Source organism: Gambusia affinis, linkage group LG08 (genome assembly GCF_019740435.1).
Source record: "Gambusia affinis linkage group LG08, SWU_Gaff_1.0, whole genome shotgun sequence".
NCBI classification, from domain to species: Eukaryota; Metazoa; Chordata; class Actinopteri; order Cyprinodontiformes; family Poeciliidae; genus Gambusia; species Gambusia affinis.
The window spans coordinates 24775848-24798110 of NC_057875.1; the positions used below are offsets into that span (position 1 = coordinate 24775848).

Sequence of the window (22263 nt, forward strand, 5' to 3'; positions counted from 1 at the left end):
ATTTACTTATTTTAGCATAACTCCGGTTTTAATTGGCCTATTAACACAATTTAAAAACTGGTGTGTAGTTTATAATGTGTACTTTAAGTACAAGTTGAAAGTGAGACTGGGGGAGGCGGAGTTTTGCTGCTAAGTCGCCCCAAATCAGACATGTAAAAACAACATGTATAGGCATCCATAGATCTTAGCCAGGGTCTCAAACTCCAGTCATCGAGGGCCGCTGTCCTGCAACTTTCAGATGTGCCTTTGCTGCACCACACCTGAATAGAATAATTAAGGCTCTGGAGAACTGATCTACACAAGGTGGAGGTAATTAAGCCATTTCATTCCAGCGTTTTGTGCCTGTGGCACATCTAAAAACTGCAGGACAGCAACCCTCGAGGACTGGAGTTTGTCACCTGTGCCTTAGAGGGTTAAGTAAGATTCATACCTCCAAAACGGGTCCTGCTCCCAGGATGATCTGCTCCACGCCACTTGCGAACCCCTTTTGGCTGAGGGCGGTCAGGTGATGGATGAGGAAGTTGGTGCTCTGCGTTTTGCCCGATCCGCTTTCGCCGGAGATCACGATGCACTGGTTTTTCCGTCGCTGCAACATGGCGTGGTACGCCACGTCCGCCACGGCGTAAATGTGCGGCTCCAGCTTCCCCAGCATGTGGTTGTCGTATAATTTGACGTACTTCGGGTTGTAGATCGGCAAGAACTGGAAAGGGTTGATCACGATAAGAATACTCCCAACGTAAGTGTAGATCTTCTCCTGCCTGAAGCGGGCGCGCAGGCTCTCCAGTAGGGCGCGCTCGGTCAGCTCCGGGAGAGTGCACAGGTCTGACGGCGGGTCGTTCCCGGCGGGCTGGGGTAGGAAACCCCGTTCCACCATGCACCGCCGCTCCTCCGTCACCCGCAGCCACATCTGCAAGCTGCCACCGTAGTGGATAGACCCGTCCAGGTTCTTCTCTCGCAGCAGGAAGCGATAGTCTTCGCCACTGCCAAGGCCGCTGCGGTTCTCCAGGGCGGTCCTCGGCCACAGCATCATGCGCTGAACTGGGCAGTCTCCCGGGTTGAGGATCCATTCCTCCCCACCGAACTCCTTCACCTCGGCCAACACGTAGCACTTGGTGCGATCCAGGCGCAGGCGCTCGATGAGGCACTCGATGGCCTCGGCGGCGGTGGTGTTTTTGCGAGCGGCGACCGGGCAGTAGATGGTGCCCTCGGCCAGCGAGCCCGGATAGACGCGCAGGGTGAACTCCTGGTCCTCCAGGCGCCGCCGCATGCTGCCTGTAATAGTGGCCAGGTTGGCGCTGCTGGCGTAGCTGCAGCCGCCATCTTGTAAGCTCATGGTGGAGCAGCAGGTCCCATCGGCAAACTGCTCTCTGGGACCGGAGGGCTAACTCAGGACATCCCAACTGGAGGAGACAGGCAAGAGGAAAGAGACAGAATGAAGGTTAAAAACATGGCGGCATAATGTTGTGCACGCAAATACAGACATGACCTTTCACCTCTTCAGCTCTCTTCAAAATGCCCTTTGTGCAACACAGATTCAGTCTATACAACTTTTAATTGTATTCTGAGACCATAAAATATAAGTACATGATCCTGAATATTGCTTTTTTGTTTTACTAAAAATAAAAAAATCTGTATGACTGAGCTGACCTAGAGCTTATTATCATGCCGGGCTTTATTAGCTATTCACAGGTTTTTATTTTGAATTTCAGCAATAAGCTGCAAGTTTGAAGGCAGGACGTGGCCCATTAGCATCTCCATCCTTCAACCCGAGCCGACAACGTACTTCTTCTGTCAGTTTAATCATTAGTGACTTTTTCATATGAGAAACTTGAAGAAAACGAAAGCAGACTTGTCATACATCCATTCAAATCCCAACAGCTTCCGGCATTCCCGTTACTTTGAGTCACAGGAGAGTTTGTAAAGTCATGGCACTTTGAGGCGTCCCGTCACAGAGCGGCCCGACTGGACAGCCATTCTGAAGCCGCACAAGAGAAGCACCTGACGGAGTCAAACACCAAGACAAAGACAAGAGTCGATAGCTACTCAAGACCAGCCAGAAGCAGTGGCTGTTTAATGAAGTTAAAGCTGAATGACCACAGTTCATCAGACTGGGAGTGTGTGTGCCTGTGTATGGCCATGTGATAATCAAGGGACCATAAGAGTGTGCCAAGATTAACAGCTGCCACCTCCAACACAAGAGAGGTAGCAATGACAGGACAATGGTTTAATTCACAACTTCCCCGCCGATAGTGAGCACAGCCCTTTATTCTGTCACTCTTTTTCTCACACACACACTCTCACCAACTCCAACACACAGCGTCAGAGTGAAGAAGCAGTCCGCTTGGTGCATCCAACTGTAGCTAGACTAATGCTGATTTGTATTTTCACTGTTACTAATATTTTCATTGCTTTTCATTGGGACCCCTGAGGAAATGCGGGATAGCGATGCATTTACACCAGCCCTGTTTAGTCCACTTCATTTGCGTGGTGAATGCACCTGACGGAGTCAAAGACGTTGGAATTGAACATTCAATTCGTTCAATTCGTTTGGAGAGGCGTGAACAGTTGAACTCTGATGCGAACCAATAGAAGTTAACTCTGGTTCGCCGAAAAGCCTCGGCCTCTGTCCGGCTGTAGGAAACTCTGGTGAGGTTCGAATGCATCCGTGAATGCAAGCAGACCGGGAATGATTTTAAAAAAGCAGGAAGTGAACTATAGCACAATGCATTCTGGGCAAATACAACCAAAATAAACGCGAGAGTCTCGCGCTAGCAGGAGAAATGGCTTGCAGCCTTTTGCAAAAGACAAAAGAGAAAATCGACTAAAATATGACACCACTACATTCTGGTTTACACTTGATGAAGGAGGAAGTTGCGCTCAGTCACTTCTTCTTCTGGGGTTTTTGTCGTTTCTTTTCTGTGGTTCTTGGTGCAGCGCCGCCACAGGCGAGGGGAGGGAACAGATTTTTCATTGTGTTTGGTTCGTTTGACACATTGCAATGACTCTAACCTTGTGTAATAGTAAAGTAGACCACTGGCCGTCAGTCGTCTGCTATACTGACACTCCCATTAGTGCATGATGACGCAGTAAAATATGAATTCATTTAAAGCCTTTCTACACGTCTTTACAAGGTGTTATAATTGCTGCGACCCGCAGTGCATCCTTGCCTTGCCTCTCTAAGTAGGCGGTCTCTTTATCTCAGGCATTCCAGCCGTCCAACTTATCACGTTGCATATTTCTTGTCTCAGATCTGTTCCTCCCTTAACACATGTTAAACATGAACACGTTGTTTCAGCAACATCTAAAGATACAGTTCTCGACCATTTTAGTTCATCAACAACGGAAAGACAGAAATGTTGTTAGAGGAAAGGATGAGGCAGCCAGTCACCCTGTGAATGCTCCAGACAGGCCCTCCTCTCCCTCCTGCTGTCTGGAGGAATCCTGACCACCTACAGCAGTCTGCAGCGGCCCACCAACACCAGACAGCAGTGGGGGGAGAGAGAGAGAGAGAGAGAGAGAGAGAGAGAGAGAGAGAGAGAGAGAGAGAGAGAGAGAGAGAGAGAGAGAGAAGAGAGACAGGCTCAAAATAATGGATGTCATCACTCTCTACTGAGCTGTGGAAATAGATACAAAGTCAAAAATTCAAGGTTTCTGGGGAGAAATTGAAATACAGTCAGCATTCAAATTCAATTCAAAAATACCTTATTGATGCCAAAGGGAAATTAAATGTAACTCATATTAATTCAAAATGCTTCAGAGTCATTGTAGATTGTAATCTTGTAGCAGTCTGTATCACAGCGAAGTTGCAGAGGCCTCTGACTGAAGACATTCTCACAAAGAGAATGGTCCAGAATTATCCTCATTTTATGCTAAATCCTTCTTTGCATCATCAACTCCAGAGGTTCCACAGAATGTCCTCTCCATGCGGCTGGCAAAGAGCGGTCCAATCTGTTGCTTCAAATCAACGCCGCAGGGCTTCTTCAGCTTCCTGTGACCGCTTACTTACATTCGTTTTCCTAACAGGGAGTCTCTGAATTCATCCATGATTTAGATTAGCTGTGCAGAGCTCTCTTTTAATGCATATCTACAATTTTTTTCTTCGTACAAAACAGTAAATTAATAAAAGTTTCCAATTTAACTATTTTAATTAGAACTCAAGCAAATCGAATGTAGCAACGAAGTTACAGATATTTAAAATCAAACAGATACATGTCTGCATGACATAAACAGAAAACATGGTGGTATGTATTTTCCAGGCACATTGTGAAATTTCAGTACTTTTAGTTGTTATAAAAATGCTCTATATATCAAACATAACTTGATAGAAACTTGACTTTGCAATTTGAAGCCTTGTATTTGGGCCTGTGTCTCGTTAAGAAGCTAATGCTCTTTCTGACCATCTTCATCACAAAGTTATTAAGAGCATTGGGCTGAAAAGTAGTTTGATATAGCTCAGTTCCACCAGGTGTTTGCTAATGGCTGCTGACTAGTCTGAAGGAGCTGGAGGAGGAGGGCTGCTCTGTGAGCCTGAAGCTCGGTTTGAGGCCGCAGCTACAAGGAAAAGCTTTGTGGAAACAGACGGCACTTTGTGAGAGTTTACAACGAATGGTTGCCGTGGGAGATTAAAGGATTTCTGAAACATGCATGAAAGAATCAAAGTAACACTCGACGCAGGTTTTTGGAATAACATTATAATACGATGTAAAGTTAAAAAAGTAGATTTTACATAACAGTGAATCTTTAACTGTTCAGTGACTAAGCTAAGCTGCTCCAGCCTCTTCCTCGTGGTTCCTCTTCTGATTCCTGCGGTCTTCCTGAGCTCAGCCGTCCCTCTAACCAAGCAAGTCATTATGCTGGAAAACTGCTTCTCATGACTACCACTCTCGTGCCTCCCTGTCACCAGCCGCTGAAAGCGAATGGCTCAGTTTTCCAGATAAAAACGGATGACAGACACATACAGCGGCGCAAGAGCCTGTAGCCGGCAGTGAGTCAGGGCTTACTGTAATCTGTCAAACACTTCTCTACGGAAGAACAGATTCATGTCAAATGGAAAGGTTTCACCAACTCAAATTTAAGGCTTTTTAGAGACCTTTGTGGATGAGACTTAAAACCAGTTTCACAGCAGAAATGTACAAATAAAAATTGCACATTTTATATATTAGTGGAAAGCTGTTTTGCGCACAACGCATGGAACATCGTACAGGTCGGCAACAGAAGTGAGCCAGAGGAGAAGACGAATGTCTTCCAGTCAACTGGAGATAAAATTAGATATTCCCACAATAGACACACACAAAAATAGCTACCTAGCTAGCAAGGGTATATTAGCAGCTAGTCAGTGGTCGCAGAACATAAGGAAGATGTCTGCGTGCGACTCAAACGTTTGCCTAGCCCTAACAGAAAAGTCCTGTGAAAGAACAAGATATGAGATTAAATAGTTACACCACAACAGCATTTAAGACCTGTGATTAAGGTATTCAAGGCAAATTTAAAATTTTTTAAGAACTTGAGTTGTTTTTAAAGGCCTTAATTTTAGAATTAAGACTCTTAATCCTTTATATCCTAAATTTAAAATCCCCGCCTAGATATTTTTGCTTATTGTAATTGTACGCAGTTCTTTAAATGTCTTGTGAGTAAATATATTTGCCTATTATTTACTGCTACAATTAATTCATAACCACTGAAACTTTCAATATGTAGCAAGTTATTTTTGCAATTTACCATCTGTCAAAAGAGTGTTTCATCAGATTCCTTTCACTTCCTGCTACGGAGGGAATGAAATTACCGTAATAATCCGATATCGGAAAGCTCAACATCTGCCCTTTCAGAAACCCTGGCGGGATTACGGTTCCGCAAATGTGTCTGGATCGCCGGCGCTCTGTTTAAGACTTAGAGGGTTAAAGACTTTTAAAGATGCACTGAGATCCTGGCATGAAGTTCTTGAAGTACTGTAGAAAAAGACACCAGCGATTATTGGTATTTAGCGATTTCTAAAGTACTGACAGACTAGAAGTGAGAATATGTACAACCAGCTGATTCCTTCGTGGTGTTTTGGTGTAAAAAAAAAATAAAAATCCTCTAGAAGGAAACAAATTGCAGTTTATTTCCCGCCCAAGCAGGACCGACTTGTTCCAAACTGTCCCAAGGGAAAACGGTTTGTCAATATTTGCAGCTAATACTGCTGCTAATAATCTGCCGTCATTGAGGAGGAAGTCGCACACGTTTTGTTTTAGCGGTCAAATTCAAAGTGCTGACAGCGCGTTAAGATAAGGTTTTAAGCTGATAAAGTCGTCGCCTTCACCTGAGGAGAGAACGAAAGCGCTGATGTTTACGAACGAGGGCGTGCCGCTCAGCTGACCGGTGGACGGGTTCAGCTCTCAGGTCTTCACAGATGTCGGTCAGGTGGTGGAAAAGTGCAGAAGCCAGAAGTCTTTCCTAATGTAGACTATTTATAGGAAGGAGTACTGACTGACGAAGCAAAGGAGAGAAAAGTTTAAGAGAAAAGAAAGATGTCCAAACGCAGACAGCATAAAACAACCGTCTACTGCCTGCTGCGCATTAAAGAAAGTAAATAAATAAAAAAGTTTTACATGTAAACTTTTCCATTATTCTGACAGAAAACCACAACGCCGTCTCCTTAATGATGCATCATTCTTCAGCGCGTTTGCGAATGTCCATTAGGGGCCGAATTACAGTAATAAACTCTTTTATTTGTTTTTAAGTGGCAACAAGAGCCTTTAAAACAGATATTGGAGAAATATGCAGTCTACTATTCAGTGTAAGAACAACTTTAATTTGTTAGGAGGGGCCTGGCGAGGCATGGACTGACTACCGGTGTCATGGCAGAACCGGGATTTGAAAAGTCAACAGTGTTAAATGGAATAAATAATTTTTGGAAAATTGGGATTTGTTTCAAGAATGCATTGCTTGTGATGTCAGCGCGCCCAGGAACTACAAGCATTTTTTTTAAATGTCATTTGCATTTTTTTTAGGAAAAAAATCCATAAAAATCTGAGCTTTTAATTTGAAGTGGCTGTTGGGGGGCAAAACTATTTTTTTAGCTCAATGTCGTCATACTATGTGATTCAGGGTTGCTGCTGTCCCCCATCATGCTCCATCTCCCAGAGCGCCTTCTGAAATGTTCTGCTTCAGAAACAGCTTTTTTTTTTCTTCTTCTTCTTCTTCTCTAAATAAATAAATAAAATCTAATACAGTTTGTACTCATTAGGAGTTCTCAGCAGTATGTCCCACAATCAACAATCACCTTAATCTCATCTCTACCAAATAAGTCCCCAAATCACTCCTTGGCAAATCAGCGCAATTACAGGAACTCCTTCTAACGCGAGCAGCTCATGAAATAAAACGCACAACAGGAGTCGGCGCCTTTAAAAAAAATTAAAAAGAATGAGAAAAAAGAAAAGTCCAAACAGGCTGCCAGGGACAGCCAGAATGAGTCCAAGGTATTAAACTCGACTTGTTCTGCAGGTCTCGGGGTCTGGCTAGCAAACGGACCCCCTCGTTCCTCCTCTCTCACGGTCGGTTCTCACCGGCACAACAGCAGTAAACACCAAACCTCAGCATTCCTGGACACACGCACACCCCTACACACACACACACACACATATTCTGCAGAGGCAGGGAGGTGTGTCGTCTTCTCTGCGCTTCCAGCTGACGGTGGCAACGTCTGGGCCGCACCGAGGACGGTTCAAGTGGTAGAACTGGAACTACGTGGCTACGACACACCTTGAGTAACTAATTAATCGCACATACACACACGCACTTTAATGCCTCCACACACACACGCAAGCACACACCTTGACCCAGAAGAGACGGTCTGTGTTGAACAGGGATGAAAATTTGGATATTTGTATTATTTTGTGCTCATTTAGTGCAGAAGAAAAAGCGAGGAGGTTCACCGTCGAGTAAAATATCAAGTATGAATATACGTACAGCTGCAGCTGCAAATGAATGGCTTTGATCGGTGACCTTTCCGATCCAAAGAAGCTTTTTTTTTTTTTTACTTCACCTGGATAAGGTTTCATCTAGAGGAGCAAAACTGAACTCACTCTGCAAAAAAAATAAAAAATGCCAAGAAAAACTTATTTTTTGTGGTTTCTGTCGTTAGTATGAAAAAGCAAGATGAAATTAACTCCTATTGCTCAACTTCTACACAGCAACAGAATGAAAACCCAATTAAAATCTACTGAAGTCCTTTAACGCCACAACGCAGCACTTAAAAACACAGTTGATTTCTAAATCGTTCAGAAAAATTCATAAGGAGCCGCTGCAAAGCGCCTGCTCCAGAGCCACCGGTATAGTTGCATATTTCTACATTACAAAAGGTCCAGTCAAAGTCCAGACATAAATCCAATTGAAAAGTCGGCCTTCTGTCACGTGAAGAACATTTCCAGGATTAAAGGACTGATGTCCCAGCAAGATCTAGAGAAGCTCATTTATATTTAGTTGTATTGTTTACAGCAACAAGATTGTCTAAAATAAAAGAATCAGTGGATTTACTTGATGATGGCATAAAACCTAATTAGTTACTGTATTTTATTCTTTGTTGTTTTTTTGTTTTTTTTGCCTCTGGTGCCCTTTATTTGACACTGAATTGACCGGAAAGTGGCCAATGAGAGAAGGGGGAAACATGCAGCCAAGGTCGCCAGGCCGGAATCGAACCTGGGACGAGAACTAAGGCCTCCATCTGTGGGTTGTGCCTTACCCCTGCGCCACCACAGCGCCCCCTGTATTATATTCTTTTGATGTGAAGCACTTCGAGCTGCCTTGTTGCTGAAAAGTTCTATACAAATAACCTGGACTTTAACATAATGCTGTTTTGGGTCGTAGTTTAAAATAAATGAATAAATAAATAAAAAATAGTGAAGGGGTGTGGAAAACCTTTGCACGTCGCTGCAAACAAGCCGTGCAACCCATTTTCCAGTCGGCAGTAAATAGCAACAGATTCGTTCTTGTCATGCTACAAATAGCTCTTGTTCTCCACTTCTGAGGCCGACATTTCGAAGGTCAGGAATTTGTGTGAGCCGCCACAAGCTTCCCCCGCCAGAGTCTGAGGTGAACGCCGACGGAGGGAGAAAAATCTTCCCCGCCCTCCTGCACCGGCAGCTGATGCGCCGCGACTGCGTCCCACCCAGAGCCGTCAGAGCGCGTCGCCGCGCAGCCGGGGGACGGGAGGAGCATTTCATACTCCGGATCGTCGGAAAGTTCTCCTCCACCTAATCATTTATTCCGACGCTCAACCCAAGATTTCGAGACCCTATCAGGGTGTTTTAAGCATAAATCTACATCGTAAGTCTTCTCTTCTCTTGTTGTTGTTGCTTCCTGCTGAGCAGACAACGGGACGTCCGTGCCAGGTTTCTATTGAAGGCAGCAGTGGAAGCCCAAATGGGAAAAGTCAGCAGAACTGTTTGTCACCCCACCTTAAAGAGCCACAAATAAAGATTTAGCCTTCAGACCTGGCTTAATAAATAAGTAGACGCTTTCAGCCAAGTTTCCTTCGAAAGTTAAAATGAACAAGCTCAATAATAAATTCCTTGTGTCTGCGCGCGCGTGTGTGTATGTGTGTGTGTGTCCCTGAATTCCAGCGGGGTACCACAGCTCAAGGAACGAAGCCCACACTGACACAAACAGCTGCCAAAAAGCCGCGTACACACGCAAAGTGTTGAGTCACGGAGTGCAGTCGGTATATAGGTGTGTGTAAGAGACAAGTTAAAATGCTGAAAAACTGCTTAAAGAAAAACACAAACAAAATCTGGACTTCATAGACTGTTTATTTTGGCATTTTGATCTAAAATGAACAGTCCAGGTATAAAAGTGTCAAAGTCAATATCTCCTCTAAGAGGGAGCAGGAGGTGAAAACAGCATGAAGGCCACATCACGCCCTCACAATCATTCCTGTGATGATTGTGAGGGCGTCTAGCGTGCAGCTCAGACCGATAAAATCAAACTCCCGTTCACAAGGGGGCGCCAAACACAGGAAGCCTGCGAGTCAAACCACAAAACGAGGAGAGAAAATAAGAGACGTTTGTTTTGAGTAAAAAAAATCTGTCAAATTCCTGTTAAGAAGAAATCATTCCATGACTTTGTTGTTTGGTTTTGAGTTGGGAAAACAAGAACGTTATCGCCACCTTTAGGGCTGGAGGATAAACCCTATCAGCCTGAGTGACAATTTTAGTTGAAATTTGGAAGAGGAACACATATTTTTGCTTTTGTGGAACCAAAATTAGGGTGGAAAAAAAGAGTAATACTCTCACTCAAAATGATTAACCTAAACCACAAAAACACAAGGATTCAACAAGTTCTTTTTTGTGACAAAGCAAGTGTTTTCTCGACTTCAACCACCTCACTTTCTGGGGGAACGTCCAATTCTGACCTCCCATACAAGGTCATTTGGAGTTTTAGTTTTTCTTTAGATAGCTTTCAAACTTTGAAGTCGTGTTTCTCTAGAACGTTTGAAAGTACTGAGCTACATTCACAATGTTTATTACAGACGCTGAAGAAGAAGTGAAAGCTGCAAAGCTTTCTCCATTATAGACGTGTGTTATGACAGGGCTTCACAGGGGTTACGTTGGTTAAGTAGCCTCACTAACATCAAGTTATCTTGACAAAGTCAAAAATGGAAAATTAACATTTTTCTTGGAATTGAACAATGCCAATTTGACGTTTTTTGCACTTTCGCACAACAACCTAGATTTCTTTCTAATAATATAGAGGACTAAGGATTTATCGATTTTATCTCTTTGGACTGTAATGGATACAAACTCTGTTCATTTAGTTTTAATTCGAAGAATAAACATTACAAATACGATATTCGCCAATCAACCTGTTGAGGCCGATCTGTAAATACTGGATCTGTTGATGATGCTATTAAGGAACAGCAGGAAAAAAACAGATTTTTCAGTATCGGATCTGATCTTCACTGGTCACAGCCAATCAGGAGAAAAGTGGTGCATTTCAAACACTGGTTGACTAACTTTAATTAGTTATGAAATTGAATCCATTACCCACAAAAATAATCAGACAGACGTAAGTGTGCTCCAAAAGAGTGTACCCAAGAAGTCTCAAAAGATGAGTGTGTGTGTGTGTCTTGTGCCAGACGGAGAGAGAAAAGGGTTGAGGTGATGTCAACCCTCTGGAGAAGTGGGGATGACTGCAGTACAGAAGATGGAGGAGAGACGTTGTGCCACACACACACACGCACACACGCACACAAACACACCAAATCAAACACACACACACACACACACACACACTGGAGCATCTGAGCTATCCACCGCAGATATTGATTGAGAACACACACCCCTCTTCTCCTCCTCTTCACTATAACCAGAAATCAGAAATGAGCATCTCTGTTGCCATGGTTACGAGCTAAGTGGAATCCATTAGTGGAGGAAGAATCCCAGGATTTGCTAGATGTGATCCATCTGTTCATTTCCGCCTCTTATTTCCTTCATGCGATTTCCAGGAACAGATTTGGATCCAGAAGCTGTTAAAAGCAAACCGACATTGTCACAGAAAAATCTTTACCATTATTAGCTCATTGGGTGTTTTTATTTTTTATTTTTTTGCAGCCAAGCAACCCTCAGGAAACACAGATGACTCTGAAGACGAACACTGAGACGTTATCGATCCGAGCCTGTGTGTGTCAACAAAGGGAACGAGTCGACTTAGCTTGCTAGCTTAGGTAGCGAGACAACATGACCAACAGAAACCCACTCTGGGTTGACAGGGTTAGAAGAGAACCTGAAAAACACCACAATACATTCTTACAAAGGCAAATGTTTGACTCAAAATTTAACAAGAAGTTGTTAAGAACTTTATAAGTTTTCTTCAGCATCATATTAGCGATTCAAAGTCTTGCTTTTCAATATGTTCCTTGCCTCATGGTCAGTATTTAAAGTTTGACTGTCTACACAAGGTGACAAGGATCAACGGGATTGGCTATGGCACAGTTTTCAAGTGAACAAAGTGTTCACTTTTACACTCACCAAATCTATGATCTAAAAGGTCCAAAACTTTTTCTGATCACACCATGCCTACGCAGGAAAAGCTTGCATCAACAAAAACCCTCTTCAGTGTGGACGTTTTGTCTGAATGAAGCCAGGATGTACAGCAGGTTCTCTCAGGTAAACCTGCTCCATCTTCATGAGCCATGTTGTCAGCTACTTTGAGGGTGCGTTCACGCCATGTTTAGTTTGCTTTAATCCAACTCTGACGCGGACCAAGAAAAAAGTCAACTCTGGTCCACCTTCAGATCCAGATTCCTGTTCGGTTGAAGTGAAATCTGATGCAGATCAAATGCATATGTGAATGACGAGGGGACCGAAGGCCGCTACAAAAGCAGGAAGCCGAATGTAGCGCACTGCATTCTGGGTGAATACAACCAAAAACAAACACGGGCGTCTAGCACCAGCGGGGGAAATGGATCTTGGTCTTTTGCCAAAGACAAAAGAGAAATCCTTTACAAGCGCTAAAGTCTGACGAAACTCCATTTTCATTTGCATTTTATGGAGATGGAAGTTGTGCTCAGTGTCATCTTCTGAGGTTTCAGTGTCCTTTCCTTCAGTAGTTCTTGCTGCAGCGCCTCCACGGGTGAGGAGGGGAACTGGTTTTTCAAATAGTTTGGATCATTTGACACAGAGCAGCGTGAAAGCGAACCACGCCAATGTTGCAATATTTTTAGCAAATGTTGAGTTAAAGCGAGTCTACCGAACTATTAGATGGGAAAACACCAAGAGAGAACAAGACTTCTGATGGATAACAGGAAGCCTGATTGTTTAGAACCATAGTTGTCATTTTAGTTTAAAAATGGAATAATTTGAAATCAGTATGACATTCAAAGCTTTACAAACACTATCAATACCCAATCTGTATCGTTTCTTACTGCTTATGTCTAGATGAGTGGCAAATACTCTTTTGCTAAGTACCAGCAGTTACAGTAGTTTGACATGATGTTCCCATCAGCAGTACAAATTGCACGTCAATATAGGTTGAGAGAAGACAACTTAACTCCTCTGGGAGCGTTTCCATTAAAGCAGATTTATTTTGGACAAGCATCAGAACTAGAAATGCTCTTTCACAGCTTCAGCTGTAAGGGAGCATCTGCAGCACCCGACAAAAAGCAACTACTGGACAAAAGAACTCTGGTCAAGACCTAATTAAACAACGCAGTGAGAAACGAGAGGCGCACACAAACACAGTCGAGTCTGACATGTTAAAGGAACCATGGGCAGAAATCGACATGTCACGCTCTCCAAAACAATGCAACAAAAACCCATTTAACCTCAACAGTGTCACAATGTCACTAATGGCTCCATCATCCACATTGATTCTCCCCCGTTTCACCTCTACTTCCCGTTTGCTGTGCAGCACTGGGCTCTGGGCTCTGGGCTCTGGGCTCTGGCTCTGCCAAACCACAATCAATAGGATAGCCTGACTGTTGTGCGCATTTGTTGTCCATATTTTTCGTATTTTCCAATAAAGAAATGCTCACATAACCGCTGATCTTTGATTTCCCCTGCACAGAAGATCATTTGCCAGTTAAAGAACAATTCCTTATGGCTGACTTCACGGTGTTTTAACGAGACAAACGACTACAAACGGCATCATCCTCCTCTCCGCCCTGTCGTCCTCCTTCCTTGGCTTCCCAGTATTACCAGAAAGGCTCGGGCGGCGCAACGCCTGTGACCAGACACTTCCTCATGCATAATTTCTGCTCCTTATTAAATGTGGAATTTTTGGGGGCCAGATCAAAGCGAAGAAAGTCTGGCTTTAATAAAGACTCGTGCGGAAAAATAATAGAACGTGTCACGACGCGAACGTAGAGACCGCAAACCGTCCTGATCCAGGAGTTTGTGACGTCTGCCAAATAAATTATTTGCAGCCAGAGCACAGCAGGCCTGAGTGGACACGCGACAGGTAAAACCAATTGCTCGACCTGAGCCGTTCCTCTCTGCAGGGCCTCCATTATGGCTCTGGGTCAACCTCCTGGCATGCCTTGCAATGAAATTAGGTCAGCAGCTAATGCAAGGGATCTGTTTGATGGTGCACACACACGTTGATGGTGTGTAGAAAGACATTAAAAGAGGTTTTGAGGGGTGTGCTCCGGTGGCGTAGAGGGTAGCGCGCCCCACGTTTGGAGGCCCTCAGTCCTCAACGCGGCCGTCGCGGGTTTGATTCCTGGACCCGACGACATTTGCCGCATGTCTTCCCCCCTCTCCTTCCCCCTTTCCTGTCAGTCTACTGTGTAAAAAGGGACACTAGAGCCCACAAAAAGGACCCCCTGGTGGGGGAAAAAAAAAAAAAAGAGGCTTTGAGCCATAGGGGTCGACATTTATCGAGTATCGCAATATATTTCTCATCATGACAAAAATTTGGAGTCATCGTTGCCGCAATAAACTCCAATTAATGGTTAAAAATATCCAAACCTGTTTGTATTGATTGGTTGTTCAATGAGGACATCAATGGATATCTAAATTTGAAAATATGATCAAATGAAGTCGCTGCGTAAAGTTTAGTGGCGTAAAACACACTGTTTTATGTGATTGGTGTCATAAAGAAGTGTATTCCACATGGGAATGCTTTTCAACAGAGTTAAGTTTAATTATGTCACACATTTCAGCAAGAAGGCAGTTCAGCATGCTTTAAATCCAGACATCAATTATGAAACTAGAAAATTCCTGAAGAAATTTAACTGGGGCCTGCCAAAGTGTGCCCGTCGGTTTGGACCCAGCGTTGTGATGCTAAGAATTACCATCGATGCTAAAGAAAGCTGCAATGTAATCAATAGCATGTGGAGAATCACAAGAATGTTAAGTAAGCTGGACATGCAACATTCAGTATGATAAAGTAAGTGTATTAGCTAAAATGAGCAAATATGCTAATGTAAGCATAAATACTTTCAGTAGCATGTGGGGTATCATTAGAATGTTTACTGTCATTTACTTACTCCATTAAGTATACTAAACATGGCTAATAAGTCTGAAAAATAGAAAATAGCTTATTTAAGCTAAAAGTTAATCAACTGCCTTGCTGCGCAAGGCAGTTCCCTAACCTCGGATAAGCAGATAATGCAGAATGATATCACTGCACCGCCTGCGGCGGTGCACTGTCCAGAGGGGCATTTTGAGGCTTTTATTTTGAAATTTGCAGTAAGCTTCATATTAAATGCCCACACTAATCCAATGTGTAAGAGTGCTTTGGATAAACCAGTCACATAAAGCCAAAAAGAGCAATTACATGATGTAAAAATTCCCAAGGCTTTTATTTTGAAATTTTTGTTAAGCTTCATTTGAAAGGGTCAAAGTCATCCCATGTGTAACAGTCATTGGATTAAATCAGTCATATAACGCTCAAAAAAGCAATGACCTGATGTAAAAATTTTCAAGGGCTTTTATTTTGAAATTTTCAGTAAGCTTCATTTCAAAGGGCTAGACTCATCCCATGTGTAACAGTGACAGGGTTAAATTAGTTATATACAGCCCATAGCAGCAAGTTTTTCTAAAGGCCAGCTCAGTCCTCCTCTGTTTTAACTGAACTAGTAGTTAGAACTACAGTGATGCGTATTTGTAGTCCTCAGCAGCTCTCCCTGCTCTGGGTTCCGTTGCCATGGTAAATAATCCTCTGCCAGCTGTGAGTGAGACATCCAGGGGAGACAATTCTCTGTTTGAGCCAGCCAGTTTGACTAAAAAAGCATTGCAAAAACTGTTTCCTGCTCGGGAACCGTAATACATATTCGAAAACCGCTTGAAGCATATGAGAGGGCTATTTGTCGCCTCACATAGTCCCGCCATTCATATCTCTACCTCACTCACAGTATTAACAGCATGAGATAAAAAAGTGTGTGCCAAGGTCTGAAATTTTTCAGAAATACATGGAAGTGAATCAGTGAGATCTGTCTGCTACCCTGGCGCATGACTTTGCTCTGAAGCACCTGGAGAGAAAACTGTAAGCTTAGATAATTTTTGAAAACATTTGACCGGAGCAGGCACGCGATCAATGTCATGACCAAGTTTGATACCAATCATGCAATATTTGTGAGCGTGAGGGCGAAGTTAAAAATGATTTGGGGTCAAAATGTCGCCTGACTCTCACTCTAGTGGAGCGGCCTTCACACTCTGATTTTTCCAAAATCAAAAACTTTGGGTCGCTTAGAAAGAAGTTGTGGACAAACCATAATACATATTGACGTGTTGTCTTCACTTTAAAAGAGATCACGGACGATCTACAAAATGAAGTTTGAATGGCGTTTCTACATAAAGTTATGACGACACAGAAAATCCTCAAAAATAGGGTATTTTCAGGATTTACTGGTTGCCTCGCCCCTTGACGACCAGAGATGCACCTGGTGAGCTCGTTAGTGATTTTGGGGTTTTTTTTGCTTTTTACGTCGCCATGGTAACTCCAAATCCCACCATAAGTAATAGCACACCTCCCGGGATCGAACCGCACGTTTTGATACCACTTTTGTGGCTGGGCTCGCAGCGGTACGAGCCGCATTCACGGTGACGGAAGAATAAGTAAAGAACTAGAAAATTCCTGAAGAAATTTAACTGGGGCCTGCCAAAGTGTGCCCGTCGGTTTGGACCCAGCGTTCTGATGCTAAGAATTAGCATCAATGCTAAAGAAAGCTGCAATGTAATCAATAGCATGTGGAGAATCACAAGAATGTTAAGTAAGCTGGACATGCAACATTCAGTATGATAAAGTAAGTGCATTAGCTAAATGAGCAAATATGCTAATGTGAGCATAAATACTTTCAGTAGCATGTGGGTATCATTAGAATGTTTACTGTCATTTACTTACTCCATTAAGTATACTAAACATGGCTAATAAGTCTGAAAATAGAAAATAGCTTATTTAAGCTAAAAGGTTAATGTTAATGAACTGCCTTGCTGTGCAAGGCTGTTCCTAACCTCGGATAAACAGATAATGCAGAATGATATCATTGCACCGCCTCCGGCGGTGCACTGTCCAGAGGGGCATATTGAGGCTTTTATTTTGAAATTTGCAGTACGCTTCATATTAAATGCCCACACTAATCCAATGTGTAAGAGTACTTTGGATAAACCAGTCACATAAAGCCAAAAAGAGCAATTACATAATGTAAAAATTGCCAATTTTTATTTTGAAATTTTGTTAAGCTTCATTTGAAAGGGTCCTAACCAGCTCTCCCTGCTCTGGGTTCCATACATGGTAACAATCCTCCTCTCTGCCAGCTGTGAGTGAGACATCCAGGGGAGACAATTCTCTGTTTGAGCCAGCCAGTTTGACCAAAAAAGCATTGCAAACAAGTCTTTCCTGCTCGGGAACCGTAATACATATTCAAAAACCGCTTGAAGCATATGAGAGGGCTATTTGTCGCCTCACATAGTCCCGCCATTCATATCTCTACCTCACACAGTATTAACAGCGATGAGATTAAAAAAGTGTGTGCCAAGGTCAGAAATATTTTAGAAATACATGGAAGTAAATCAGTGAGATCTGTCTGCTACCCTGGCGCATGACTTTGCTCTGAAGCACCTGGAGAGAAAACCGTAAGCGCTAGATAATTTTTGAAAACATTTGACCGGAGCAGGCATGCGTATCAATGTCATGACCGAGTTTCACACCAATCATGCAATATTTGTGAGCGTGAGGGCGAAAAATGATTTGGGGTCAAAATGTCGCTCTGACTCTCACTCTAGCGGAGCGACCTTCACACTCTGATTTTTCCAAAAATCAAAAACTTTGGGTCGCTTAGAAAGAAGTTGTGGACAAACCATAATACATATTGACGGTTGTCTTCACTTTAAAAGAGATCACGGACGTATCTACAAAATGAAGTTTGAATGGCGTTTCTACATAAAGTTATGACAACAGAGAAAATCCTCAAAAATAGGGTATTTTCAGGATTTACTGGTTGCCTCGTCCCCTTGATGACGAGAGTTGCACCTGGTGAGCTCGTTAGTGATTTTGGGGTCGTTTTTTGCTTTTTACATCGCCATGGTAACTCCAAATCCCACCAAAAATAATAGCACACCTCCCGGGATCGAGCCGCACGTTTTGATACCACTTTTGTGGGTGGGCTGTAGCCCGCATTCCGGGTGACGGAAGAATAATAAATAATACTTAAAGAGACATTCTATTGGGTGTAGAACAATAGGTGCCTGCCATGCAATGCATGGAGGCAGTGACTGACTTGCTTCGCAAGTCAGTCACTGCTCTCCTTATGCATTGCTATGGGCAGGCCCCAACTAGAAAATTCCTGAAGAAATTTAACTGGGGCCTGCCAAAGTGTGCCCGTCGGTTTGGACCCAGCGTTCTGATGGTAACAATTAGCATCAATGCTAAGCTTAAAAACTTCCAAAGAACCATGTGGAGAATCACAAGAATGTTGACTAACATGGACATGCACGATTCAGCATGATAATCAGCTCACTAGCATGTTGTCTATACTTGACTTACACCATTAAGTATACTAAACATGGCTAAAAAGACAAAAAATAAATAGCTTATTTAAGATAAAATGTTATCAGCATGAACTGCTTGCTGCGCAAGGAAGTTCCCAAACCTGAGATAAGAATATAAAGCATTCTAATATATTGTATCGCTCGGCGCATTAACCTGAGGGTCATATTGAGGCTTTTATTTTGAAATTTGCAGTAAGCTTCATATTAAATGCCCACACTAATCCAGTGTCTAAGAGTGCTTTGGATAAACCAATCACGTCAAGCAAAAATGAGCAAATATATGATGTAAAAATTGCCAAGGCTTTTATTTTGAAATTTCCAGTAAGCATCATAAGAAATGGTCAAACTAATCCCATGTGTGACAGTGAATGTGTTAAATCGTTTCTATAATGCTCAAAACACAAGTAGTTCTAAAGGCCAGCTCAGTCCTCCTCTGTAGTAACTGACAGTTCCACCATGTTGTAGTTCTAACCTTCAGTCTTTGTAGTTCTAAAGAGCAGCTCAACTGTCATGAGAATGAAATACAGGGAGAGATGGAATCCTAATAGTTTGAAGCAGTTAGTTTTTCTGATCAAAGCAGGCCAAACACATCTTTACCTAAGTGTTGCCAATAGCATGTGGGGTATCATTAGAATGTTTTCTGTAATTGACTTACTCAATTCAGTATATTTAAAATGACTAATAAGTAAGTAAAATAGCTAATAGTTTATTTAAGGTAAAAGTTTTATCTTAATGATCTGCCTTGCTGCGCAAGGCTGTTCCCTAACCTGAGAGAAGAATATAAAGCATTCTAATATTATTGCATCGCCTTACGGCGATGCATTAACCTGAGGGCAATATGAAGGCTTTTATTTTGAAAAATAAACATAAGCTTCATATTAAATGCCCACACTAATCCAACAGTGTTTGGGTTAAATCTCTTATTTACTGGCCTAAACAGCCAGTAGTTCTAAATGGAAGCTCTGTTTTAACTGAATGTTAGTTAGAACTACAGATATGGTGTTCTGATAGTCCTATTTATTAGGACTATCAGACTATCAGAGCAGACTATCAGAGCAGTGACTGACTTGCTTCGCAAGTCAGTCACTGCTCTCCTTATGCATTGCTATGGGGCAGGCCCCAATAAAGAAACATTCTATTGGGTGTAGAACAATAGATGCCTGCCATGTTGTAGTTCTAACCTTCAGTCTTTGTAGTTCTAAAGAGCAGCTCAACTGTCATGAGAATGAAACACACAGGGAGAGATGGAATCCTAATAGTTTGAAGCAGTTAGTTTTTCTGATCAAAGCAGGCCAAACATATCTTTACCCAAGTGTTGCCAATAGCATGTGGGGTATCATTAGAATATTTTCTGTAATTGATTTACAAGATACGGCGTTTTGGTTGTCCTATTTAATATCATTAGGTCAAAGGTTAATGCCATTGCACTGTATCATTAGAATGTTTTCTGTAATTTACTTACTCAATTCAGTATATTTAAAATGACTAATAAGTAAGTAAAATAGCTAATAGTTTATTTAAGGTAAAAGTCTTATCTTAATGATCTGCCATGAAGGCTTTTATTTTGAAAAATAAACATAAGCTTCATATTAAATGCTCACACTAATCCAATGCCTAACAGTGTTTGGGTTAAATTCCTTATTTACTGACCTAAACAGCCAGTAGTTCTAAATGGAAGCTCTGTTTTAACTGTTAGTTAGAACTACAGATATGGTGTTCTGATAGTCCTATTTAATATCATTAGGTCAAAGGTTAATGCCATTGCACTGGCTTGCTGCGCAAGCCAGTGCCATAACCTGAGAGGAAAAGATAATATAGGCAGAGATTTTTGCAGCGCCGTAAGGCGCTGCACTCACCTGACAGAGATATTGGGGTTTTTATTGGGAAATTTCCATTAAGCTTTATTTAAAAATTACACACTAATCCTTTGTGTAAGAATGGTTTGTTAAAATCAGTTATAAAATGCCCAAAACACAAGTAGTTCTAAAGGCCAACTCCTTCCAGAGTGTCCTCCCATAAATCAGCTGCTCTGGCCTCATGTGTTCCGTTGCTATGGTAATGGATCAGCTGCTTACTGTCATGTCTGTGTGAGACAGAAAGGGGGGAAAAAAATTCTATCTTTGTGAGACACCCAGCCAGTTAATATGGAAAAAGCACTCCGAACAAACCTTTGCCGTTCAGGAACCGTAATACATATTTGAAAACCGTTTGAAGCGTATGAGAGGGCTATTTGTCTTCTCCGATAGTACCGCAATTCATATTTTTACCTCATTCACAGTAATTGCAGTGATGAGACAAAAAATAGTGTGTGCAGGGCTCAGAAAATTTTCAGAAATACATTGAAGTGAATCTGGGAGAGCGTCAGTTACCCTGTCCCATGATTTCACTCTGAAGCACCTTGACAGAAAACCGTAAATGCTAGAGAAATATCGAACACATTTTACCGGAGCAGGCACGCGTATCAATGTCATGACCGAGTTTGATACAAATCGGGTGATATTTGTGGGCGTGACGGCGATTTCAAAATCGCTTTGGGGTCAGAAATCTGCTTAAATTCTCACTCTAAAAAAGCGGCAGTTGGTGTCAGTTATGCTCATGCGTTTCGCAGTTGGAAATTTTGCTCGCTTTTTCGCTTTTACTTCGCCATCGTAAGTCCGATTCCTTATAAAAATAATAGCACCCCTCCCGGGCACGAGCCGCACGTTTTGATACCACTTTTGTGGGTGGGCTCGCAGCGGTACGAGCCGCATTAACGGTGACGGAAGAATAATAAACTAGAAAATTCCTGAAGAAATTTAACTGGGGCCTGCCAAAGTGTGCCCGTCGGTTTGGACCCAGCGTTCTGATGCTAAGAATTTGCATCAATGCTAAGCTTAAAAACTTCCAAAGAACCATGTGGAGAATCACAAGAATGTTGACTAACATGGACATGCACGATTCAGCATGATAATCAGCTCACTAGCATGTTGTCTATACTTGACTTACACCATTAAGTATACTAAACATGGCTAAAATGACAAAAAATACCCAATAGCTTATTTAAGATAAAATGTTAATGCTAATGAACTGCCTTGCATAAGGCAGTTCCCTAACCTGAGAGAAGAATATAAAGCATTCTAATATTATTGCATCGCCTTACGGCGATGCATTAACCTGAGGGTCATATTCAGGCTTTTATTTTGAAATTTGCAGTAAGCTTCATATTAAATGCCCACACTAATCCAGTGTCTAAGAGTGCTTTGGATAAACCAATCACGTCAAGCAAAAATGAGCAAATATATGATGTAAAAATTGCCATGGCTTTTATTTTGAAATTTTCAGTAAGCATCATAAGAAATGGTCAAACTCATCCCATGTGTAACAGTGAATGTGTTAAATCGTTTCTATAATGCTCAAAACACAAGTAGTTCTAAAGGCCAGCTCAGTCCTCCTCTGTAGTAACTGACAGTTCCACCATGTTGTAGTTCTAACCTTCAGTCTTTGTAGTTCTAAAGAGCAGCTCAACTGTCATGAGAGTGAAACACAGGGAGAGATGGAATCCTAATAGTTTGAAGCAGTTAGTTTTTCTGATCAAAGCAGGCCAAACACATCTTTACCTAAATGCTGCCAATAGCATGTGGGGTATCATTTGAATGTTGTCTGTAACTGACTTACTCAATTCAGTATATTTAAAATGACTAATAAGTAAGAAAAATAGCTAATAGTTTATTTAAGGTAAAAGTCTTATCTTAATTGACTGCCTTGCTGTGCAAGGCATATCCCTAACCTGAGAGAAGAATATAAAGCATTCTAATATTAT

At 42.2% G+C, this 22263-nt stretch overlaps 1 protein-coding gene across 1 annotated transcript in view; it reads right to left on the bottom strand.

The window, feature by feature from the left end:
* The window catches only part of LOC122835965 (unconventional myosin-IXAa-like), a 158271-nt gene that overhangs the window by 108474 nt on the left and 27534 nt on the right, over positions 1-22263 (bottom strand). The window contains exon 2 of the mRNA XM_044125479.1: positions 431-1400. Coding sequence (XP_043981414.1) covers positions 431-1333 — 903 coding nt within the window. The 5' untranslated portion in view covers positions 1334-1400. The remainder of the gene's footprint in view (positions 1-430; positions 1401-22263) is intronic.